This window comes from Ciconia boyciana, chromosome 18, assembly GCF_034638445.1.
Source record: "Ciconia boyciana chromosome 18, ASM3463844v1, whole genome shotgun sequence".
NCBI lineage: Eukaryota > Metazoa > Chordata > Aves > Ciconiiformes > Ciconiidae > Ciconia > Ciconia boyciana.
In genome coordinates this window covers 1,015,001-1,036,754 of record NC_132951.1, presented here as the reverse complement: position 1 = coordinate 1,036,754, position 21,754 = coordinate 1,015,001, and the positions used below count along the sequence as shown (strand labels likewise).

Genomic DNA, 21,754 nt, shown 5'->3' with positions numbered 1-21,754 from the left:
GTCAGCACACTAGAAAACGGGACAGACAAGCAGACGCTATTCAATCAATTAAAACTGCTCCTTACAAATTGGAAGCCAAAGAAATTCCTTAGCTTGTATTTTCTGTCATTTTGCAAAAACATACCTGGGTGACAAGGTTAAATCAAGCAAAGGAAATCCCTGGCACTTATCATCCGCAGGCATTACTGATAAATTGTGCAGTGGAGGAATAAAGGATTACCTTCTGTATTTTTTCATTACACTTTTCTTTTGTTACAGAATACATAAATCCATTGTGGCACAATGTAATATGTATCATCGTGCTACACCTGTGGACGTTTCATAACGGCTGCCATGTCTGTGCAGTCAGGAATGATAAGTGAACCACCCGTGAATGTTAATGATAGTGATCATTCTGCGGTAACTTGGCTTTCCATCTTCTTTTACAGCCTCAGCGCTGGAGCCAGGGTGGCAAGGTTCAGAAGAGGAAAAAGAAAACAACAGAAGAGGCAAGAGCTTCGGCGGGCTGACGCCGGGGTGTTGCCTGGGGGGGAAGGTGCTCAGAGGCGGCATGGAAACAGGCAGTGTCCTCTCCATGGGCTCCGTTTGTGTAACAAAATGAAAAAATCAACACTTAAAGGGCAAAAAGCTTCTGTTCCAAATGAGAAACAAACTTTTCCAAAAGCTGCCTTTCCAATCTGGACCAATTGTTTTTAATTTTAAATGTTTCTTTTTTTTTTTTTTTTTTTTTAATACTGAAGTGGAATTTATAGCACTTAGAGCTTGATGCAAAAAATGGCTGGCATGGTTGAAAGTGTCCGGGAATGACTAATAACGATTTCCACTTGATCAGCACAAAGTCAAAGTTAAGACTAAAAATCAGGTTAGCCTTGGACAACTCTACGCACTCTTGGGTTTAGCTGGCTACGTTCCGACACCGCTATGAGCTATCATTAGACAACCAACAAGTCAGCTTCCTGCTCCCGCTCCTTCCTTGGGGTCCTACCCCTCCCTATTCACTATCCTGGGAGCCTACCTCCTTAACTTCAGCACCTACACTGACCTTCTCAAATGTGCACTTTATGAATATTCTAAAATATACTTTGTAGACTACCTACACCCATGTAAAAACTGATAGCAGGCCTTTTGGGGAGTGCTTCTGTAATCTAAGTAAAAAACACATTTCAAAGCTTTGAATTGAATTTGTAAATGTACTATGAAAGCCTGATATTTTAAAAGCGTTTCAAACCTTAATCTACCAGGTATAGCAGAGTTGCTGCTTTGAAAAATACATATATAGTAGTCAAAGCAATTTAAACACAATATCAAAACAGAAAAAAGTGCTACAGAGCAGAGGAACTGTATGCCAAATTTCATCTATGTGCCAACTGGCAGCTGAGCTACAACTCCTAGAAACACCATTAAATCGAGTATGTCAAGTTATGATAATAAAATTTCCAAGGGAAAAAACCCTAATGATAGTACAGATTTATTTTAAGCTACCTTCGTTCAGCATCTTTCAGGTATTACTTCACCATCTCAAGAAGTCTGCATTTACATGAATGCAGTGCTTTGTTTGACTCCTCCTGACAAATCATACTCGACATCAAAGAGGGCTGTTTGCGAATGCCGTGTTTGACATTGGACAAAGTACTCCTTTCCACAACAGACATTTTCCAAAAACATAACTCGCTAGACTAATGGGCAGTTAGAAGCCAGAATGACTGCCCTCCGTCTTCTCCTTGTGTAACTTTGCCAGAGTCCTTGGAACTTGCCAAATTTGGTCATGCCTGCTTAGCTTGCTCGACTGATTGTGCCAGAAAAGAAAATAAGACACAGATGTATTTGAGCTCTTTGAGATGCCAGTAAGAGAGACAGCTAATGGCTTCATTTCGACCCTCCCCTACCAGCTGGGCACAGGTGGGGGGATAATGAGGTCCCTCTCCCTAATCAAACTCAATTATTTACTACTCCATATAGCCACAAAGACATTCACACTCCGCTCAGAATATAAAATGCACTGTGGGCTACTTCCAACCACCGCCACTGGGTATTTATAACTAACTCGAGTGGCGAAGAGTTTGCCTTGGCAGGAGTTTAAGTATATGAAGTTCTGCAAACTGTTTCTGCTCAAACATGTCCTGCTGAAACGGGGTCCCCGGCGAGGTTCCATAACTGTCAGCTCGGTAACTGCACAACATCTGAAAGCATATCCAATATGCAGGACACGTGAGATCTGAAATAAAACACCATGCTTCATCATGAAACTTCTCAGAAGCATCAACTTTTTTCAACAGTGATTCAATATTAATAAACATTATAAGTCACAAGCCTGACACAGCAGCAGCTGAAATACTTCAGCATGAGGAGGAAAAACAGAGATGCAAAATATAAAAACACAATTACATGTGCTAGTAGGATGACAGGGAAGGAAGAAGATGTAGAATTTTCAACAAATCCCTACAAAAATAAGACAGCACACACATTTAAACTCACACCAGTAACAATCTTTTGATCAAGTGATGATCAAGTAATTCTCTATTCTAGGGGACACGTTAAGAATTTTAATTTAAATCTAACTATTTATGAATAACTATTTACACAGGAAGTACAAGAAATTTCAAATTAACATGTGGACACAGAAAAAAAACCCCTCTCAGAAAAGCACTACTTCTTATGACGCAGTTGGCCTGTTTCTAATCAGCAGGACCTCCCAAGTTAGAAGGAAGGTCCTCACGTGAGCACAAATTGCGTTAAAGCAAAAGATGCCACATGTCTTTTGCAGGATTTGCAGCTGGACCTTAATCCTGCTACAAGCAGCAGTCAGAGAACTGCTGGCCAGGCCAGGATCCTGCTGAGGTCTCTGGGCTCCACACCGGAGCACCAGTTCCACCTCCTCCGAGCTAACGTGCAAAATCTGAGGCCTCGTGCTCATTGCATTTAAACACTAATCCCTATTTATGTACTGAGTACAGGCAACGGGGATTTGGGTAGGAGGCAGCTGAGAGAGAAAGGGGACTTTTTCCAGATGAGAAATCATCAATGATTTAGACTCTCCTAGTGATACAGGCTTCTTAACTGGTCTACCTGCAATAAACACCCATGATCCTTTTTGATTGCATGGAATTAGAATAGAATTTTCTATACACCTGCTGGAATTTTTCTGGGGATACTGATAATGCAGGATTATCTTGGAGATAAAACAATCATAGAATCATAAAATTAAAAAAATCAAATTCGTGGTAATAGCATTAACTCGAGAGAAATGCATGCAGGTGAAAGAGATATTCCCTCCTTCAGATAAAGCATGCAGCATTCTTCAGTCAGGTGGAAGGAACTAAATATTCTGCAATTCCACAGATGGAAAAGTCAGTTGCCCGGCTCAACTGTGTGACTGTAACCTGCACAAACCAAAAACGGACCTCGCAACATGACTGGCAGGGCTGCTTCACTTCCTCCTCGTATCAGCTTCCACATGACTGCATCCAGTTCAGCACAGCTGAATATGTTTACCTTGAATAACTTATTTGTAAATACTGTTGACAGAATATTTTATTTTCCAATGACCTAATACAGTGGAATGAAGTGAATGGGCCTTTGGGAAATACACGTGGGATTTCTGAAAATTTCTTTCAGTCAGATGCTTTGGAACGTCTCTAAGAAACACAGTCCACAATAAAGAATATAAAAGTGTCATTAAATAGCTCAGAAATTTTTTAAAATGTCTGATTATTCAAAACCAGAAGCAGCTGTATGGTTATGAAATGTAAGCTATCCTTTACAAATTAAAAAAATGTTCAATAACCAGGAAAACCCTACTAGCATTTTCATTTCAAGAGACCCAAACATTAAATATTTTTCCCAAGTAAGAAGGGGCTTATGCTACTAGTATTTTGTTACAGTAATTAAGGCCTTCTGATGGTTTAAAAGATTTCTCATTCACAAGTAAAGAAAAATAAAAGTGATCAAGCACAGTATATATCACTCAAACCCTAACTCACTGGGAATGACACAGCAAATTCTTCTTGAGCTACAAACCAGACAGCTTCAAGTTTCAGTGGCGGATGGGGTCTTCCTCTTCAGAGTTCTTCCAGACTTTAGAGTGGCATATCCAGTCCCATTCTGACTGGCATGCTCATTTACTGCCCATTTCTCTCCTCAATCACTGCATTGTTATTAATGCACTCTGCAACTATTTGTATTTAAAATTACTTGCTTTCAGTCCACTAATCAGTCTTAAAATGCAAACTTACTACTTTGTCTATCAGGCTCTGAAAGAAGATTTTGAAGTCTCTCGTATGTGGAATACCCAAACACCATGAGTACACTTTTTTTCCCTGCTAAAATTCAATACATTTTTCCAAAATAATTAAAAAGTCACTAGCAAGATCAGTTCTTAATACCTGTTGAAAAGGGCTCTGGATATCCAACATGAATGACTTTGTAATTTTAACTCTCTGAAGCTATTATATATATTATTTCATTTATTACTCAGGACATATTTTTCATAAATAAGTGGCATGGCTGGAGCAAAAGGAAGATTATGAGCTCAGACTCTGTGTAAATTCCAAATATTTACTAGCAGCAGTGCAACAGTTCAGCGTTCTCCACTAATCATATGCAGAAGGGCTTATTTTCTTCTCTGTACTTTTAGACTCATAATGATGGGCTCACCCGAGCTGCTGCCAGCAGCATTTACTTTTCTGCCTGCCTCGTGACAGATCCCAGACCAGGGCATCGCCTGCAGAGAGCCGTGAATACGTGCGCCCCCTGAATTTCGCTACATTCAGATGAAGAAAAGTAGAGAAGAAAAAAGACGCGGAGGTGGCATGGACACACAGATGTTTCCCAGTGACTGAGAAAGTTAGCATCCATACTCACATGCGGACAAAGAGCGACTGTTTTGCTGCCAGGCCGGGAGAAGAGTACTTTTCAACCAGCGCCAGAGTGCTGAAGCCAAACTTGTGAATGGGCTCATTGGAATCCAAGGGTGGAAAATCTGTGTCAACCTCACCGTCATCCTCAGCAATATGGAGACAGTAGGCATTGACGTTGTCGCTGAAACAAAGACAAAACAAGTTCACTCCGGAGGGAAGCTAGACAACGCATCAGTTCAGCCGATCAATACCAGTTGCTAAATGCTGTAGAAAACAAATCAGCAGACACGCCTATTACAGGAGTAATACACTTAAAAGCCACTGATGGCATGTATATAAATATGTCCCAACGAAGTCCCAACGTATCTTGCTACCATAACCATGCGGTAATAGAAGAAACCCCAAAACCTCAGAGTAAAGCGGTGAGTTTTACTTCATCGTTAACTGAACTGCAAGCAAAAGACTGACAGTGATTAAAATACACCAAAGTCTATAAAAGCTTCATGACTTCATAATGCTGGAAGCAATATTTCTCCATTTGTGAAGATGTATTTATTTATATGACCGTTCACTTTAGAACTAAAGACGAACAAGCAGTGTCTCTCTAAGCAACTGTGGAAAAGTTTACTGAACGTACGCTCAAAAAGCTGAGAAGGTTCTCGGGCAGGTAAACAGTGTAATAAACTACAGGAAAAGTAAAAAATCTGCTCAACATAGTAGCAATGACTAGTAGAAAAGCTAGCTTTTCTAAATATCTAAGAAGTCCAATCTCTAAAACCAGTTAAAAATTAGTATAGACTAAAAAGCAGAACTAAACAACACAGTTTTAAACAGATACAGTGTGAAGAAAATATGAAAGAAAAACCTAAGCCTCTTTCTTTCCACAAACAAAAGCCCACAGGGAAATAACTAACTATACATACACCAAACAGAGTATTAATCATATTTTCCTAATATTAAAACCTATTTAAAATGCTAATATTTAAATTATTGAGCTGAAAATAAGTATTCTTTCTTACTGTAAATCTGCCAGCATTCAGGATTTTTCCACAGCCACGAAGTATAGCTTGAACGTTCACGTGGCAATGTGTTTCTAAACTCTGCAGTTTAAATTTGGAGTTTTAATTGCATGATTGATGCTTAAATTAATTAATTGCAAAGTGTATGATAATTGTTTAATTGGTTGCTTGATCTATATAGATCATTTTTTGAATTAAATGAGTTGATTTACAAAGTTTATTGATTGGATGTGACAATGAATTATTTTGCTGACTACCCGATTTGCAATTTTCTCAATTAATTCACAACCCTTTGGTTGCAACTGTGCTTTATTGAGAGTGCTTAGTCCAGGTGATCTATATGCACCTTGTCACAGCTAAGACATTTATTATATAAAACAGGTAATAATGATGCATTACTATTAATGTAAGCTGTAAATTTGCTAACAAAAAGGTAATCCAGCAATGTTTGCCAGTATGAATTTTGAAAATTCTGCAATACTATTAAAGAAACTTTCATGAGTCTCTGGACTGTTATGAAGAACTGGAACATTGCTGTAGAATTCATTTTTAACTTCTTCAAGAACTTAAGTAACTTTTAGGGAAACCGGTGAAAGGTAGCGCTGGGAAGAGAATTCAGACAGCACCAGGGCTCTGACAACCAGAGAAAGCCTACTCAGCCAGGATGCTGCGTGGTTTGCGCTGGTGCCAGTCTTTTTAGGAACAAGCTAAACAAAAAGGCTGTGAATAATAGATACAGCTGATCCTGCTTGCGTAATGAGAAATGCCTGGCATGATTTTCCAGTCCTTCTCTTATTCTATTTAGATTTCTACGAACACAAACACCAAGCTCTGCATGCTCATGCTGTCCAGTTCAACATAACTCAAAAATCACCCCACGCTATGAGACCTTCTGGTCTGAACAGTCACCCAATTCCCATCTTCCACAGCTGTGCTCCGTGCCTTACACTGCTGATTTTCTAACCTATTCGTCTGACAGAATTCTTCTACGTGCAGCCTGGTGCACACTTAAAGCTCTGTGTAAATAAAGTTAACATTTTCATTTGGTACTTGATGCATTTGCATAATTCTCATTAAAGCCAGAGGAACATATAGCCATGCAGGCAACAGAACACATTCAGCGCCGTCTCAAAGCAATCCAAGTGCCAAAAAAAGGTGGTGGTGACAACAACTTATCTTCCACCAATTATACTGAAAATACACAGTGTCGGCTAAATCTCACAAGTTAAAGGGGTTACAAATGTCTTCAAACATGGCGTGGGTTCCCGAACATTAACACAGATTAAGTCACAATCCGTTGAAAACACAAGTCCAGTGGGTAAAACTGTTCTGCATTTTGAACCTCCACCAGGATGAGATCAAAGCCCTGAACTTCAGGCTTCAAATTACAAGGTGCAATGTCTTGAGAATCCGAGTTTGCTATGGACAGAATGTAAAAGTTAAGTATGACAACTGACAGATGTAATAGCATTCTTAACTTCTAAAAATAGGAAGTTTATTTGAATTTTGCATCTCTCTATTAATTTATTCCTAGAAAGGGATTTTGTTTACTTTTTGCAGGCGGAATCATTACAGCACATCTGTCAGGGGTTGGCAAGAGAATGGTCCAGTGAGTTATGACCAAAGTTCCTATGTAAGAGGCCAGGAACAGGGTTGCTAACACTGCTAGCGGTTCCTCGTAGCAAGACGCCGAACAGAGACAAATATAATACAATTATAATAAAAAAAGGCAGTCTAACTGAATACAAAACCTTCTCAAAGCTGTCAACTAGTACTCACTCATTTCAGACTCTTACATCTACCTTTTAGGAAAAAGAATTAGGCAGTAATATATTCTTTTCCTAATGACAGAGGGGTTGTTTCTCTTAATTACGAAGTCTACAACCTCCTCATTATTCTCAAATTGTGTTCCTAGTAGGTATAGCTGTCATTCTGCATGCACTGTATATCAGATTTGAAGCATTCACTATATGTATTTTAGTGCAGTGTCACAATGATCCCCATTTTTTCTTTTTATACTCTAAACTGACTAAATCAGGAACAAATAGCAAGATGTAGAATGTGCAACCTACACAAGCTCTTTCCTTATTTGGAAATGATGAGAATTAGTCTACAGTTAAATCAATCCTTGCTACAGGACAGGCAGTCAGCAATGCTAAAAAAAGATGATGGAGACATGAGAAATAATTAAGACCTACACAAGAAACCAAACTTCTTGTCATCTTCAGGCTCTGCCCCTTCCTCTGAGCATTTGTACCCAGATTCTCAATTGCTGCTGTTAGACTGTTCTGGGGAACTCGTGCCTCCGTTATTTATTTTATTATTTCTGTCCTGAGATTTGATTACATTGGACAGCCTCCTTGGTCAAGATCACTCTTTGACACATCATAACATCTTATCCTTCAAGGCAGACAGTGAAATTCATTTCCTCCCACTGCTGACTTTTGCTGTGGGCAGTGATGTTTCATGGCATATCTCTACTCATGGGCACTGTTCCATTTGAGGTGTGCTGTGCTCCTGAAAAATATACGTGTGTCCCAAGATTGATATTAGTGGTGTCTTACTTGTTAAAAAATAAGTTGATCATACACAAAGGACACTTTTTTGAACTTACGATATAACGAACAGAAATTAGTAACAGCAAATGAAATGGCACCATCTGCAAATAATTTTATATTTCTTCTCCAGTGTAAAAAAATGACAAACCAAACTGAAGTGTTTAACCTCTGAAACATCTCATATGTTTGTTGGGAAGAGCTGAGGGGAATCCTATACCCAAGGCAACAATGTCCATGAAACGGATTTCAAGAGGGGCTGCTTTTCTGGGTTGCCCTATATCTACCAAACAGAAACCAACTAAGCCTAAAGAAGGGCAGCTCAAGCGACCTCTCAGCACCTCCCTTTGCCCCTCACAATTATGCTACAACAGGAGAGAAGACTACTGAGTCCTCAAACACTTCTGAAAAATGCTGGAAGAGCAAACTGTAAAATTCAGTACCAGAAAACAAACATTCATCAAATATTCCAGGAACAACAAAAAAGTGAAAATTGGCTCCTATAGAAAAAAACAAACAAAACTGTTAACCTTCCTTGCACCAGAAGAGTCACCCGCTAGTATCTGTTACTAATAACTCCATAATAAACTATTTTAAGTTCTTATTTTATGTTCTATGACCCAGCAAAACCTGAAGTATTTTACAGAACTGTTTTAAAACCAAAGTTGCTCAGATGAGTGGCTCTGAAGTACCTGTTTTATATACCTTATGACACCTACCATGATAAAGTAACGGCTCTTACTAAACAACACTAGTTCTCCAGCACAGCAAATCCAGTCCGTTATTTAGTCACAGAAATCTTAGGGGCAGAACTCCTTCACAATGAAGATGTAAGCAATGATTACCAAAGATACTGAAAAATCCAGTGATTAACTGAAGCTAAAAGTTCTGAGGACAACACAGATGCTGCTCTTTACAGCAAAGAGCTAACGTGACTGCGGTCAAAGTCTTGTAGAAATTATAAAATACTGCATAAAAATCTATTCTATGGTTTCAGGAGAACACTAACAGTACCTCCAAGACACGCTGTCACCCAGTACAGCGACTCCTCTCTCTAGGAACCTGTAGGAGGAACTGGTACGGTGCAGACAAAACAGAGGCAGAGCCTGGGTACCTCCCCTCGGAACAAACAAGAGAGGGAGTTACAGATGAGTTCTGGATTTTATTTGACATCCTTGTGATCTTAGCCATTAAGAACACTACCAAAAAATAGATGGGACATAAAATAAAAAATGTCTCTGTGACACTGAAAGAGATAAGATTTATATTATTTTTACATAGAGCATTTTGAAATTATGATTCATTTACAGATCCATGGCTTCGTATGCTTATCATTATACAGTACCCAGTAGTTTAATTGAAAGAGAAATGGATATAGATGCACGTGTACTGCTCAAAAGGAAATACTGATAAATGTGTAGGTGGTTTCTCTAAGATTTATCTATAAAAACATTGACATGGAAATCCATTTCATTATGCAAAAAGGCTGCAGAGGAGAAAATTAGAGATCAAGAGGTAGTAAAGAAAGAACATTACTTCAGTTTTGGTTCCCGTCCCTCACTTGTATATTGCCAGCATATTAGTCCAATCAGGTCATGCACCTTGGCATTTGCTATCGTCACAACTGTCATGGGCTGTAGTTTGTCTTGGCTTGTGTGCAGTGGGAGGTAGACATCAATTTTTTTGGTTGCCGTTGTACCAACATGACCCTGTCGAGAAAATATATTTCATTAGAATGTATAAAAGAAGAAGTACGACAGAGCTAATACAAAATCTGGTATGGGTGGAATTCTTTTCAGTAGAAAGATTAAAATATACTGCTACGACTTAAAATTGGAAGAAGCTTGAACATTTAAATTCCAATTCTTTTACTGCTGTTTAACGTATCTGTAAAGATGATGTGAAATATTTGGCAACAATTTCACAGATTTCCATAGAAAGTCTGAACTTAACTGCAAGATCCCACGTTCTTGCAGGATCAAAAAAAAAAAGTCGTATAAAAAGGGTGGGATGGGGGGGAAGAGAGAACTGACAAGCCTACCTAAAACTTCAAAACCGTTTTTCCATCAGCATTTAATACTAGCATTACCCTTGTTTCTACATTTCTGCTTTCTTCTGTAGTTGTTTCCCACTACTTGAAAAGCTCACCTCCCTCACGTGCAGAACTACCAACTTACCGTGCCTTATTCCTACAGGTGCACTCCCTCTCCGGTACCCGGACACATCTTCCGGCAGTACCGAAGCAGCCTGTCTCATCACCAGCCACTCTAGCTCTGGAACGTGCCAGGATTGCCAACGCTACTTGCTCTTCAACGTTCTAGTCGCCCTCCAGCTTTAGTTTGGGATTCCTCTGTCCTCCTCCTTTCCCCTTTGCCTGCCTTCCCCTGCTGCTATAACAAAAGGAGTCAAAGGAGCTCACACCTGGATGCACAATGGGATAAAAGGCAGGGAACCTCTCAGCATACATAAAAGGGGAGACTGGAGCCTGGCCAGCACATTCCTGCCGAAAGGAGGAAGAGGAGGAGCCTACCGCCGCTGGCAGTGGTCTACACACATAGATCAGCGAGACCTAAACTTCAGTCTTACAGATGCCAACAGCTCAGAACCTGAGCTCCGACAGACACCACAGACTGCTCACCCAAGAGAAACCAAGCCAGGTAACACAACCTAAGCAGAGAGCTGTGGCAAAAATGAATGCCGATCATACGTGGAGGTTAAGATGACTTTTAAAAATAAACCTTAGGCTTGACCTTGGTTTGCCAAGAGAAGAACAAAATCACACATACAACTGAGCCATTAAACTATTTCGAACTATTTGAAGACAACCAAGAAGGATTAACTAATATTGGTTTTTATTGGAACTTACTGTATTAAAAAAATCTATTTGGCACTATAGAGATTAACAATTAAATAAAACATAAAATACATAGCAACATAAAGATCTACAAAGTTCGCATTGCAAAAAAACCCCAGTTTACTGCGGTTAGGACTGCATTTTTAAACCAGTAATCTTTTAAACAGACAAAAGATTGTACATCCTGCTCCCCTCTTCAAAAGCAGCCCTGATGTAACTATATATCTCTATCTATCTCTATACATATATGGGCCTTGAGAGAAGAAGGTATTATTCAAATTAATCACTCGGAATTCTAAGTAACAGAATAAAAGGATTCAATACTATAAATCTACGGTGAGAGTATAAAACAGGGAGTTAAATGCCATGTGCTAATTTCAATATATTGTTAAAAACCACTTGATCCTTCAGTGTGATTATAAATTAGAGAAATAATAGGAATTTAAAGATTATTCATACTAGCGTAGCTAAAAGTATTATTAAAATACATCCAAATATAATGAATTTGGTTTTTAAGAAAGCATTTTTATAGTGCAGATACCTCCTCTTCCCATGTTTTTAAGGTAAGAAGAAGTTGGTTTTACTCATTTAAAAGGGGATGTTAGATTTGTAACAGAATACGGGATGTTCCTTCACCTTGTTTGGAGAAGCCTTAACAAGCCCTTGGATGAGCGAGCGAGCTGGTGTGCCTGAGACTCTCTGAGATACCACCCATGCCCATGACCTTACTTCTCCAAGGAAATCATTAACACAACAGAACTACAACTGCAAAAAAAAAGAGGGTTTTTTTTGTTTTCTTTCTTTCTTTCTTTCTTTCTTTCTTTTTCTTTCTTTCTTTCTTTCTCCTCTTGCTTTCCTACTTACAGGACTTACTTTTAAGGGGAATTAAGCTGGTATAGGGAAATGAATCACTGGTCTCAAAGGCTATCCCTGTCTTTGCCCAGGTGCCAGCACCAAGCAGGGGAATGTACGAACACGCATGAGGCTGGGAGCATCACTCACGCTATGGTCATGACTGGAGATACCAGCCAGAACGGGAGACCTGTTGTTTCATCTACATTTGCATCTGAATGAGTAAATAGCAATTATCAAGGAAATTAATGTGACTCCTTGGCATGCTGAGTTAGTTACATATTTAAATCCAAGGACAGCAGAATCGTAAGTAATGCTTAGTCCTGATAATGGAAAATCCAAGAAAAATTGACAACCAGATGTGAGAGTCGATGCCGAGGTTACAACTGATGTACATAGCATAAAACCCGAGAACGGACAAACGAGCCGAGAACTGTAACTAATTACCAAGAAGACTAGATTATTCCATTAGCCACTACTGCAAGTACAGACTGCTTTATAAGCTCATAGTCCAATAAACACATGTAGTTATAAAATAAACACATCCGAGGGATTCTGATCTTACAGCTATCACAAGTAAGATGGCAACTTTCCTTCGCCTACCTTTCACGGTGTTTCTCTGTTTTCTTTGCCCTACCTGTGCTGTTGCTTTGTGTTTGTGGTTTTTTAAATAAACTTTTCTTTGTTCTTCCCCATCTCTAAATCTCCTCTACCTCCTCCAGTGTATTTTTACCATCTTGCTTGTCCAAACTCCCTCCGTTACTGATATCCTTGTTTTCTTACTCACAAACACTCAGCATGAACATCAAGATAAGAGGTGACTTAAACCAGGGGTAATCCGTACACGTGTTAGGATTCCAACTGCTCTTTGAGCAAGGGGAGCAATGCCAACAGCAGCAGTACTGGGAAATGGCTCAAAAGCATCACTGTTATACTCAGGATCTTAAAAGAAGTGAGTGAAATAGTTTTATTAATTAAAAGTGCTGTAAAAGTAATTGCCACAAGAAATTAGAGATCCTGAGATGTGGAAGCCAATTAGACTTTCTGTTCCTAATGAAAACATTCACTGTCATGTTAGGTAGGAAACATTAGTATGGCCTACAAACACGTGGGTCAAGGCTTAGACTGATCAATCGCTGAGTCAAAGGGGTCTGGAGGAAATCACTGCTGTGTTCATTGCAAATTGATGATCTTTGCTCTGAACCAGCATTAGAAATCCAAACCATCAGGTACCTGTCTACAGGACAGAATGAACGCATATTCGTAGCCTGATCCTGCAAAATATTAATTGTGAAGGAAGTCCCAGAGAGCTCAGTAACTTACCTGTGCAAAGCTTATTAGGGAAGGATTTGTAGGTGGTGGGACTGAATAAAAGGGATCCAATCATTAGTCTCAGTGGCCAAGAGTCAAAGACCTAGCCACGCTGGATTTAACTAGCAATAACTTGTGGGTTTTATATGGTGCTTGTAGTCTCTTGTTTAGGAGGAATCATTCAGAACCAGATTACAGATACTACTGGAAGCATAATTACTTTCTTCTCCCAACTAAAACTTCTATTCCAACCGTAAATGCTGAAGAGACCCAGAAGATAAAGTACAATTACCTATATTCAAAAAGGCAGCATCAAACTTTATTAATAGATCCCGTATAAAATTCAACGGAAAATCTATTCAGGGCCAGGGGCCCTACCATTTGGAGTTTCCTTAATAGCCTCCAATAAATCTGGGAAGCATAAAGGGGCTGTTAAATTAACATTTTCCTGATCTGTCACCTGTGGCATAGTTAATTTGTCAAAAAATTCTTTTAGCTTGTCACTGGACACTGTATATTCTGACAAATGAAGTCTGGAATAAAATTGACAAAATATCTCGTTAATTTTCTAGGAAATCACAAATCTGATTCCATTAAGCTTTTATTGTTAGAAACGTTATATTCCACTAATCCTTTAAGGAAGTGAGGAGTAACTGGATACACAGAAAACATACAATACATCATAGAAAATTTTCTTAGTATTTTTATTAATGGATTCTCTTAAGGCTATCTAGTGCTCTCCTCAACTCTGATCTTATGAAAATTTCCGTTTACTATTTCTATAGCATTTTTGTCTCACTCAAAGCAAAGACGGTGTTTTGTCATCTGCAATTCAGTGGAGGAGACACGGCACTGTGCAGGGTACACAGGCTTGAAGAGGCAAAAAACCAGCGATGCTACTTCCCAAATTATTGCTAATGTGGTCTGCATATAACCAAATAACGTAATTTCTTTATATTTCTGTTTCCTCTATCTCTGTCGCCAGAATTCTCGGTGGTTGGCACATCGTAGTTCTTTGGCACGTTACGGCTATTCTTTCCTGTTGCTATTCAAGAGCTGCACAGAATTATGTCTGTTATTTGACATTGCTGAAAAGTACAGGCTGCTGAATTCACAAACTTTCTGCTTTCTATTTTTTATAATTTAAATAAAGCAGATCAGTGTGTATTTATGCACTTTGATAATAACCAATGGCTAAGCTTAGGAAAGTTATTCCCACTAATAAAAAATTTCTTCCGAAAGAACAACTTGCTGTCTAAGACTACTGCTCCTGTGAATCCATGCTTCTCGTGTTGTCTAAAATAAACACAGCCACAGCCCAGTGCAGTAGTATTTGGGGATATATAATAACAGTAGTCGGGCTAAATACAAGAACCTAAGTAGCACCGCCAGCAGGTACATATGTTGCTGGTTCTTCTAGACAAGAGTATGAGTGAAGGATATGACAGGCAACTCAAATGATGAATTTTCATGGCTTTTCTAGGATTGTATTTGTGAGTTGTGGTATTTAATTATATAAATACTGGTTACTATAATTATGACAGGAAAACTGCATATAGAATGATCTTCATTGGCTACATACCATTTTAGAGATATCTGTATCATTAAATAATGTTCTGTCATAAAATTAATATGCTTTAAATATAAACACAGTATGTTAAATTAAAAAAAGTACATATTTAAGCTCTATCAATTCTTTCGACACAGAAGTCTTTCTAAGATTTAAAATCAACTTTTAATCAAAGTCCCTGAGAAAATGTATACCTCCCTCCAATACCAGATGGATGGTATTGAATGGAATTGATTTCAATAATCAAACAAAACTTGAACTGATTATTGTAGGGCCACTAATCTTCTAGATGACACAGGAAGTTTGGTACAGCTCTGTCCATCCCTAAGACAACTTACTCCTAAACACAGTCCTGAAGTACCTGCATAATGGAAAGCTAATGAAATAGTCACTGAGAAAAATGTGTACGCCGTGTCCTTCTCACTTCTGATTTGCTTCACTGCGTGCCACAGTAGAAAATTAAAACAAAGTCCATAAACATTTCTTAGAGAAAAGTGATTAATTTTCAACAATAATAATTTACGGCATCTTCCTCTACAATAGAGTTCTGTGACTAAATGTTATATCACTTTAAGATTAGATGTTCTAATGATATAATGCAAAGATTTTACTGAACCATTATTTAGTGGGAGTCATAAAAACCTCTTAAAATTAATCTTTCATGCACATCTAGCTTATCTAAAGTTAGCATTTAATTAGATGGCCTTGGCACGAATGAGCTTACTACTTTATTTGCTCAATCAGTATATGTCTCTTCAGTAATTATAATTAATTCAAGTCATTGACTCACCTCCCAGCAAACAATGCTAAACATTACACAAAATGGAAATAAATGCTTATCCTTTTCTGAATGTAAAATTTCTCCTCACTTTTAAACTCCGTGAAATGTTTTTTGGTTTAGGTGACAGGGTATTTAATATACCACGCGATCCAGCAACCACCTCCTAAACCTAACTACCTAAACATATAGAAAATACATGAAGGGGAAAAAACTGAAATATATTAACTCAGCATTTACAACGCAAACAAAAGTTCTAACAGATTAGAGCACAGATGTTTATGGCAATACGAAGGACTGTATTTTTCTAAGACGACCATTGAAAAGCATCGTTTTCTAAGCTCTTGACTTAAAAAAAAATTAAAAATTTAGAGCAATTTCTTCATCCAAAATAAGTGGGAATAAAATGGTCAGTCATATTCACTCATAGGCAAAACAGCTTTTGAGGGGCTGAGTAGAAAAAGAAGGGTCATCTAAAAAACAAAAATAATATATTTTTTTGACGTTTAGATGATCAAATATCTTAAAAGCTTTCAATAAGCATGCGGCAGAAACCCTCATACTGTAGCGCAATATAATGACACTACCGGCATATGGTTCAGAGCAAACACACTGGCAGCAAAACAGGATGATGAACACGTTTATCAGCCTCGGTATCCGAGACCCACACTACCCAGCAGTGAAACACGTAGCTGCAACTAGTAGAGTCTGGTGCACTGAGTAGGACCGCATCTGACATAATATGATGGTTAAATATTTATAACATAGTCTGTTAATTTTATTTGCACAGTACTGTAACAGATCTGGAGAAAATGCCCTTTCAGTTGCATATTATATTAATATTTAGAGGCATATCGCTAAGTCTTAGTGTTCGTATGAAAACAGAGGGTGGTTCTACACCTTTTATTCTCCACCGCACCATACTATACCCTATTATGGCGAAATAAGAATGGTATTTATTTCATCAGGTGGTTAAGCCAGCACTGTTATTTTTCATTACTACAGCCATATGATTACTTTTGTTATTCTTAAGTCATTTATGGAAAATACCACCAGTGAGGCCACTGGGACAACCGACTCAACGCTGGCAGCAGGTGACCAGGCTACGTTCAGCACGCCTGCCAGTCCTCGCAGTTTTTCAAAGAAGCTTCAACGTTCCTCCTTTCTGAGGAGTGGATTCTCCTTTGTATCATCCTAGCTTGTGCTGCGGAGTTAGTAGATCACAATGTAAAATTCCATTAACATTGTTAAATACTTAATTTATCTTATTCACACTGTCACTACTCATAAAAATTTAACCCAGTAATTTCCTGTTACACAAAGCATAACAAAGTATGAATATTTAACTACAAGGTAAATAACACACTATTATTTTTTATTCTAAATTGTTGACTTCACTTAGCATGTCTGCTCTGTATAGCACCAGACTATTTTTCAATTAAAGGTCCAGATGTTTCAAAGGCTCCAGTAGGCAGCAGCAGTTATGAGAAATGCGTTATCTGCATTGCAATGATCACTACAACATCAGCTCCAGGCTGCATTAACATACTCATGTTTTATTCCAGCCCCCCTCCTAATGTACCAGTTAATTATACAACACACAGCTGAGAAACATAACCTCCAGAGCTGGACAGTTTCCTTCCACGCTTCCACCTGAACAAATTTTTATATGCACCTCAAAACTATGATTTACATATGTAACCACATAATCAAGTATCCCAAATTACTGCCTGTTCCTTCTTGGCATTCACTCCCACAATTAATAAAACTATGTAAGTCCTGAGCAAAGAATAAGACATATAATTCTTGTAACAGAATACTTCAATCATATTAACAGGCATTCATTTATACAACTCACTTCAAACTAAAAAATGTTTTCCTTAAAGTGCTATGAATGTGATTTCTTGTTATTACTTTTCTCTGACAAATTTTACTTGGAACGGAGGGAGAAACCCCGAGTCCGTCCCCTTTGCAGCCCAGGCCTCACTGCCTTTCCGGTAGGTATTGGTTTCAGGACAAACGGACCCCGTCCATCCTTGATCCTGTCGCGCTGCCATGGCATTTGGCCAGGAAGGAGAGCACCTCCCGCGCGCGGGTCAGCACGCTCCCCGCAGCGCCGCCGAAGCCAAACGCAGGACCTGGAGCTGCCTTTCTCCAGAGGGCTGGATTTCACACCGACTGCGCCGGCACTGAGCTAACCGTGGATATTAAACCCTTATCTATTCCGTTCCAATAGCCCCGCTGAAGAATGAAAACACATATTCAGATTTATCAAAATACAATTGCTATAGCTGCAACAAAAATGCATTCATTACACGAAACTATCCTTGGTTTCCATGTAGTGAAGAGAAGGAATGGCCTACTTTAGAAGAATTATTTATATTTTACTTAGCAATAAACATTACCATTTAATACTGAGGAATAGAGTTATTCTTTGTAATAACAAAATGCAACAAAAACTTATAATTAAAACTACACCATAAACATTATTTGTACGTTAAGAAATATGCCACGATATATTTTAATGAACAGATGCTATACAAAGATAAATGTTTTCAGAAATATTCAGTCCTTAAACAGATCAGCCTCTAATCCTATGCTTCTGTTGCATAAAGCAGACAGCTTAAGTTCCTCGAGGACATTAGCCAACCTTAGGTGGAACATTTTTAATACATCACCATGTCACTTTTTAATGTGCCACAATCTATTAACCACATGGCAAACTAACAGGGATTTTTAAAATATGGGTTTTATAGCTTTGTGCTGGTGATTAATTAAATAAATAGCCAGCGTTTCACAAATCATCCCTCTAATTAGTCTAAACCAGACACTTTGCATTCACTGGCATTATTGCCATCTGAAGCTCACAGAAGGGCAGTAGCGTTACGAGGACGAGGCTGTGCACTCCGGAGCGCATCGTCACCACGCAGCCCTGGCTGGCACGGCACCGCGCAGCCCCGAGGCAGAGGTACCGTCTTCACAGGTGCTGCAGTCAGCTGGAATTTGACTCCAGCTGCTTGGAAAAGATGTTCTGTGTAATTATTCTCCCTCATCCTGAAGGAAACAATCGAGATAAAGAAAACAGAGCTGTATCTGGAATTTGACCTGAAGTAGCAAAGTTGCATGTTGCAGAAAATGAACAAATATTAAAGGCAGATGCTAGAAAAAATTTACGAGCTAAATGATACATTTTCTGTCAAAACACTTCAAAGTTGAAGCTACAACTAATTACACGCAGTCCATTCAAAGAAGCCAAGCAAGGCTTATCATTAAAATGACTCAATTATTCTTAAAAAGAAAGAGAAAATCATCTGTAAAACCTGCCTGAAATCTCATCATTTTTGCTGTGCCTATCTAGATAGATCATTTCCCCCAGAGCTCAAATTAAACTCTTAATAGTTAATATGTTCAAGTTTTACTACAGGTTTTTCTCCAAATTATTATTAACTGGAATTTCCTATCTAGGAAGGTTTTTATATGGAAATATGTTCTGCAGTGTTTAGTGACACTATCACAACAGCTTTTCCCCCCTCAATTTAAAAACCATCAGAGAGACGGAAAATGATGTAGCAGTCAGGCTGCTCATGAAGATGGGATTTTATTTCCCCTACCAGGTGATTTCTCTCTCAGCATCCGTCACTAAACTTGCCCCTTCAACCAAAGTTTCCTTCTGCTCGGGAAGATACTTGCATTAGTCGGCAAGGCTCAAAGAACAAGTCACATCCCTCTTGGACGGGGACGTCACTCGGGCTGCCAGGACACCAGGGCACCGTCCGATCCGCCGTCCCACGCCGCGAGGGGCAGGCGCCGGCTGCGGTGCCCGGGTCTCCCCGGAGCACCCTGGCTGCTCGCCGCTGCCAGAACCGCAGAGCTGCTCGCGACGCACGACACTGACCCGCGTGTTACTCCCTCCAACTTTGTTAGGATGAGCAAAAAGTCATGGATTAAAAAGCGCAGCCTTGACAAAATGATCTATGACAAATAATCCTAGGGCTGGATTACACCAAGAAAAATTAGGTAGAATTTGACTGGGTTATATTACTTGTCAGTGAGGTGTATTCATTTAATCAAACTAAATTTAAACAATTGTGCTTCCAGCAATATGGTCAAAGTTTTGTACTGCAAAAATTATTGACAAAAGAATAAATGCCTTAGTGCTCTGTTAAATAAAACTATTTGCTCTTCTTGCAAAAAGAGCAGAACCCAATTCCAAGAAGAATACTAAAGCCTCTTCAGTGAGGGATGTCTCAGCCGTACCCTTCAGTTTGATGATTTCTCTTCAAAGCCTAAGAAACAGGGCAACCCTGCAATACCAGAGTTGACGGCCAAATTGCATTTAACGCTGCCGAACCCACTCCCGAGCTCCTCTCGCAGCCACCCCTCACCGGAGCAGCAGCAGCAGCAGCAGCAGCAGTCCGGGGCTGGCAGGGCCAGCGAGCCCCGCAGCGAAGGGGCTGCGAGCAGCGCGGGGGGAGCTGCTCCTGGGAGCACGGCGGCGGACGCGCTGCCTTCCCAGCACCGAGAGTGTAACCAAGGGCAAGGTAGCTGAGAAAAACCATCTTAGCGTATAGAATAAAGAATCGCAAGACCTGAGACTTAATTCTACCCTTTCCCAGCAATTAAAAAAAAAAAAAAAAATCCTCAAACCTGCAACACAAGTTCAGACCTTGCATTTATCCTTCCAAGAAATTTGAAGTTCTAATTAACTGTACTGATAGCAACCTAACAGATTTTCTGTGGCTGACTTGTCTCTTTGTTGTTACTAGCAGTAGGACTGCAAAAAGAATTGACTGGCTGTGAAAATTTTATACCACTTCTTTTGGAAAATAATATTTACATTACATATAAAAGTGCACTGAAATTCTACGCTATTTTTCTAATTAAGTAGTGTTTTCCCTATTATTGTGCCCACAAAATTACTTTCATAAATATATTTTACACAGCGTAGAATATACATTCTGAAACAATACAAATGACTCATAGACTTGGAGTTGAGAAAAAAACTGGACTCCCGGCTTTCTGCAGAATTAATATTCTCATGATACTTTTCAGAAGACTGGCCTAATAATTGCAGTATGGCTAAAATCTCTCTGATAATTATACCCTATCTCCATAAATTTTCTTTACATTTTTATCTGGATATAGGAAAGATCTTTACTTCCTACTCATAACTACTTTGATTCAGCACTAACGCTACACTTCTCTTTGAAAGTGCTCCTTTACAAACGAGTCGGTAGCGTACGACAAGCCACGACCACAGTGGACAGCATGGAAAGGCTGGGTTCTTGCCTGAGGTCGTTTTGAGCCAAAAGCCATTTAAACCAATTATTTAAAAAAAGAAATAAATGCATTCTGTATGTGGTAGGGAATCTATATCAGCATTCCAGATGACCACAATATTGGGGAAAGAAGTCCAGGACTAATAATATTAAGACCTTTTAACGCTTACATTTCCCCTCTATCCCTGAAACTGAGGAGGGGCTGGTACACTACTTTTTCATCCACCACAAAGTACCGATTTGCAAAAAGGATCTCTCCTACGCAGCTTCAATAGCCACGTGTCATTTGGGTGGTACCTTTAAAAAGACTATTAAAAAGCTCAACCTTAGGAAGCTTTTGCCCTTAAAACATCGCACGTGAAAATGCTCTGACGGGCTAGTTCAAGCGACTTTAATTGATGCAGGATTAAAACCGGTTCTCCTGCAGATGACACTAGCAAAAAATGCCCCCAAAGCCCACACCACTCCGAAATGCAAGATGTGGTAAGAGGGCTTCACAGCGCTTTCTGACATAAAGTGTTTTCAATATATTTTTTCCCGGGATTTCGACCTGTATCAGCCTAGGGTGTAATAAATTCAATCTCCATAGAGAGCTGAGAAACTTTTTTTGTTAGTAAATCCATTTTCCTCATCTTAAAGGAAAGCTTTACTAGTATTAAGAAGCTAATGAGAATTATTTT

The 21,754-nt window shown here is 39.1% G+C and overlaps 1 protein-coding gene across 6 annotated transcripts in view; it reads right to left on the bottom strand.

Annotated features, from left to right (window-relative positions):
• MAPKAP1 (MAPK associated protein 1) overlaps nucleotides 1-21,754 on the bottom strand; it is a 108,216-nt gene that overhangs the window by 51,174 nt on the left and 35,288 nt on the right. For all 6 annotated transcript variants that reach the window (XM_072882896.1, XM_072882901.1, XM_072882899.1 and 3 more), the window contains 2 exons: nucleotides 9,967-10,139; nucleotides 4,861-5,037 (listed from right to left, as the gene is read on the bottom strand). In XM_072882896.1, coding sequence (XP_072738997.1) covers nucleotides 4,861-5,037; nucleotides 9,967-10,139 — 350 coding nt within the window. The remainder of the gene's footprint in view (nucleotides 1-4,860; nucleotides 5,038-9,966; nucleotides 10,140-21,754) is intronic.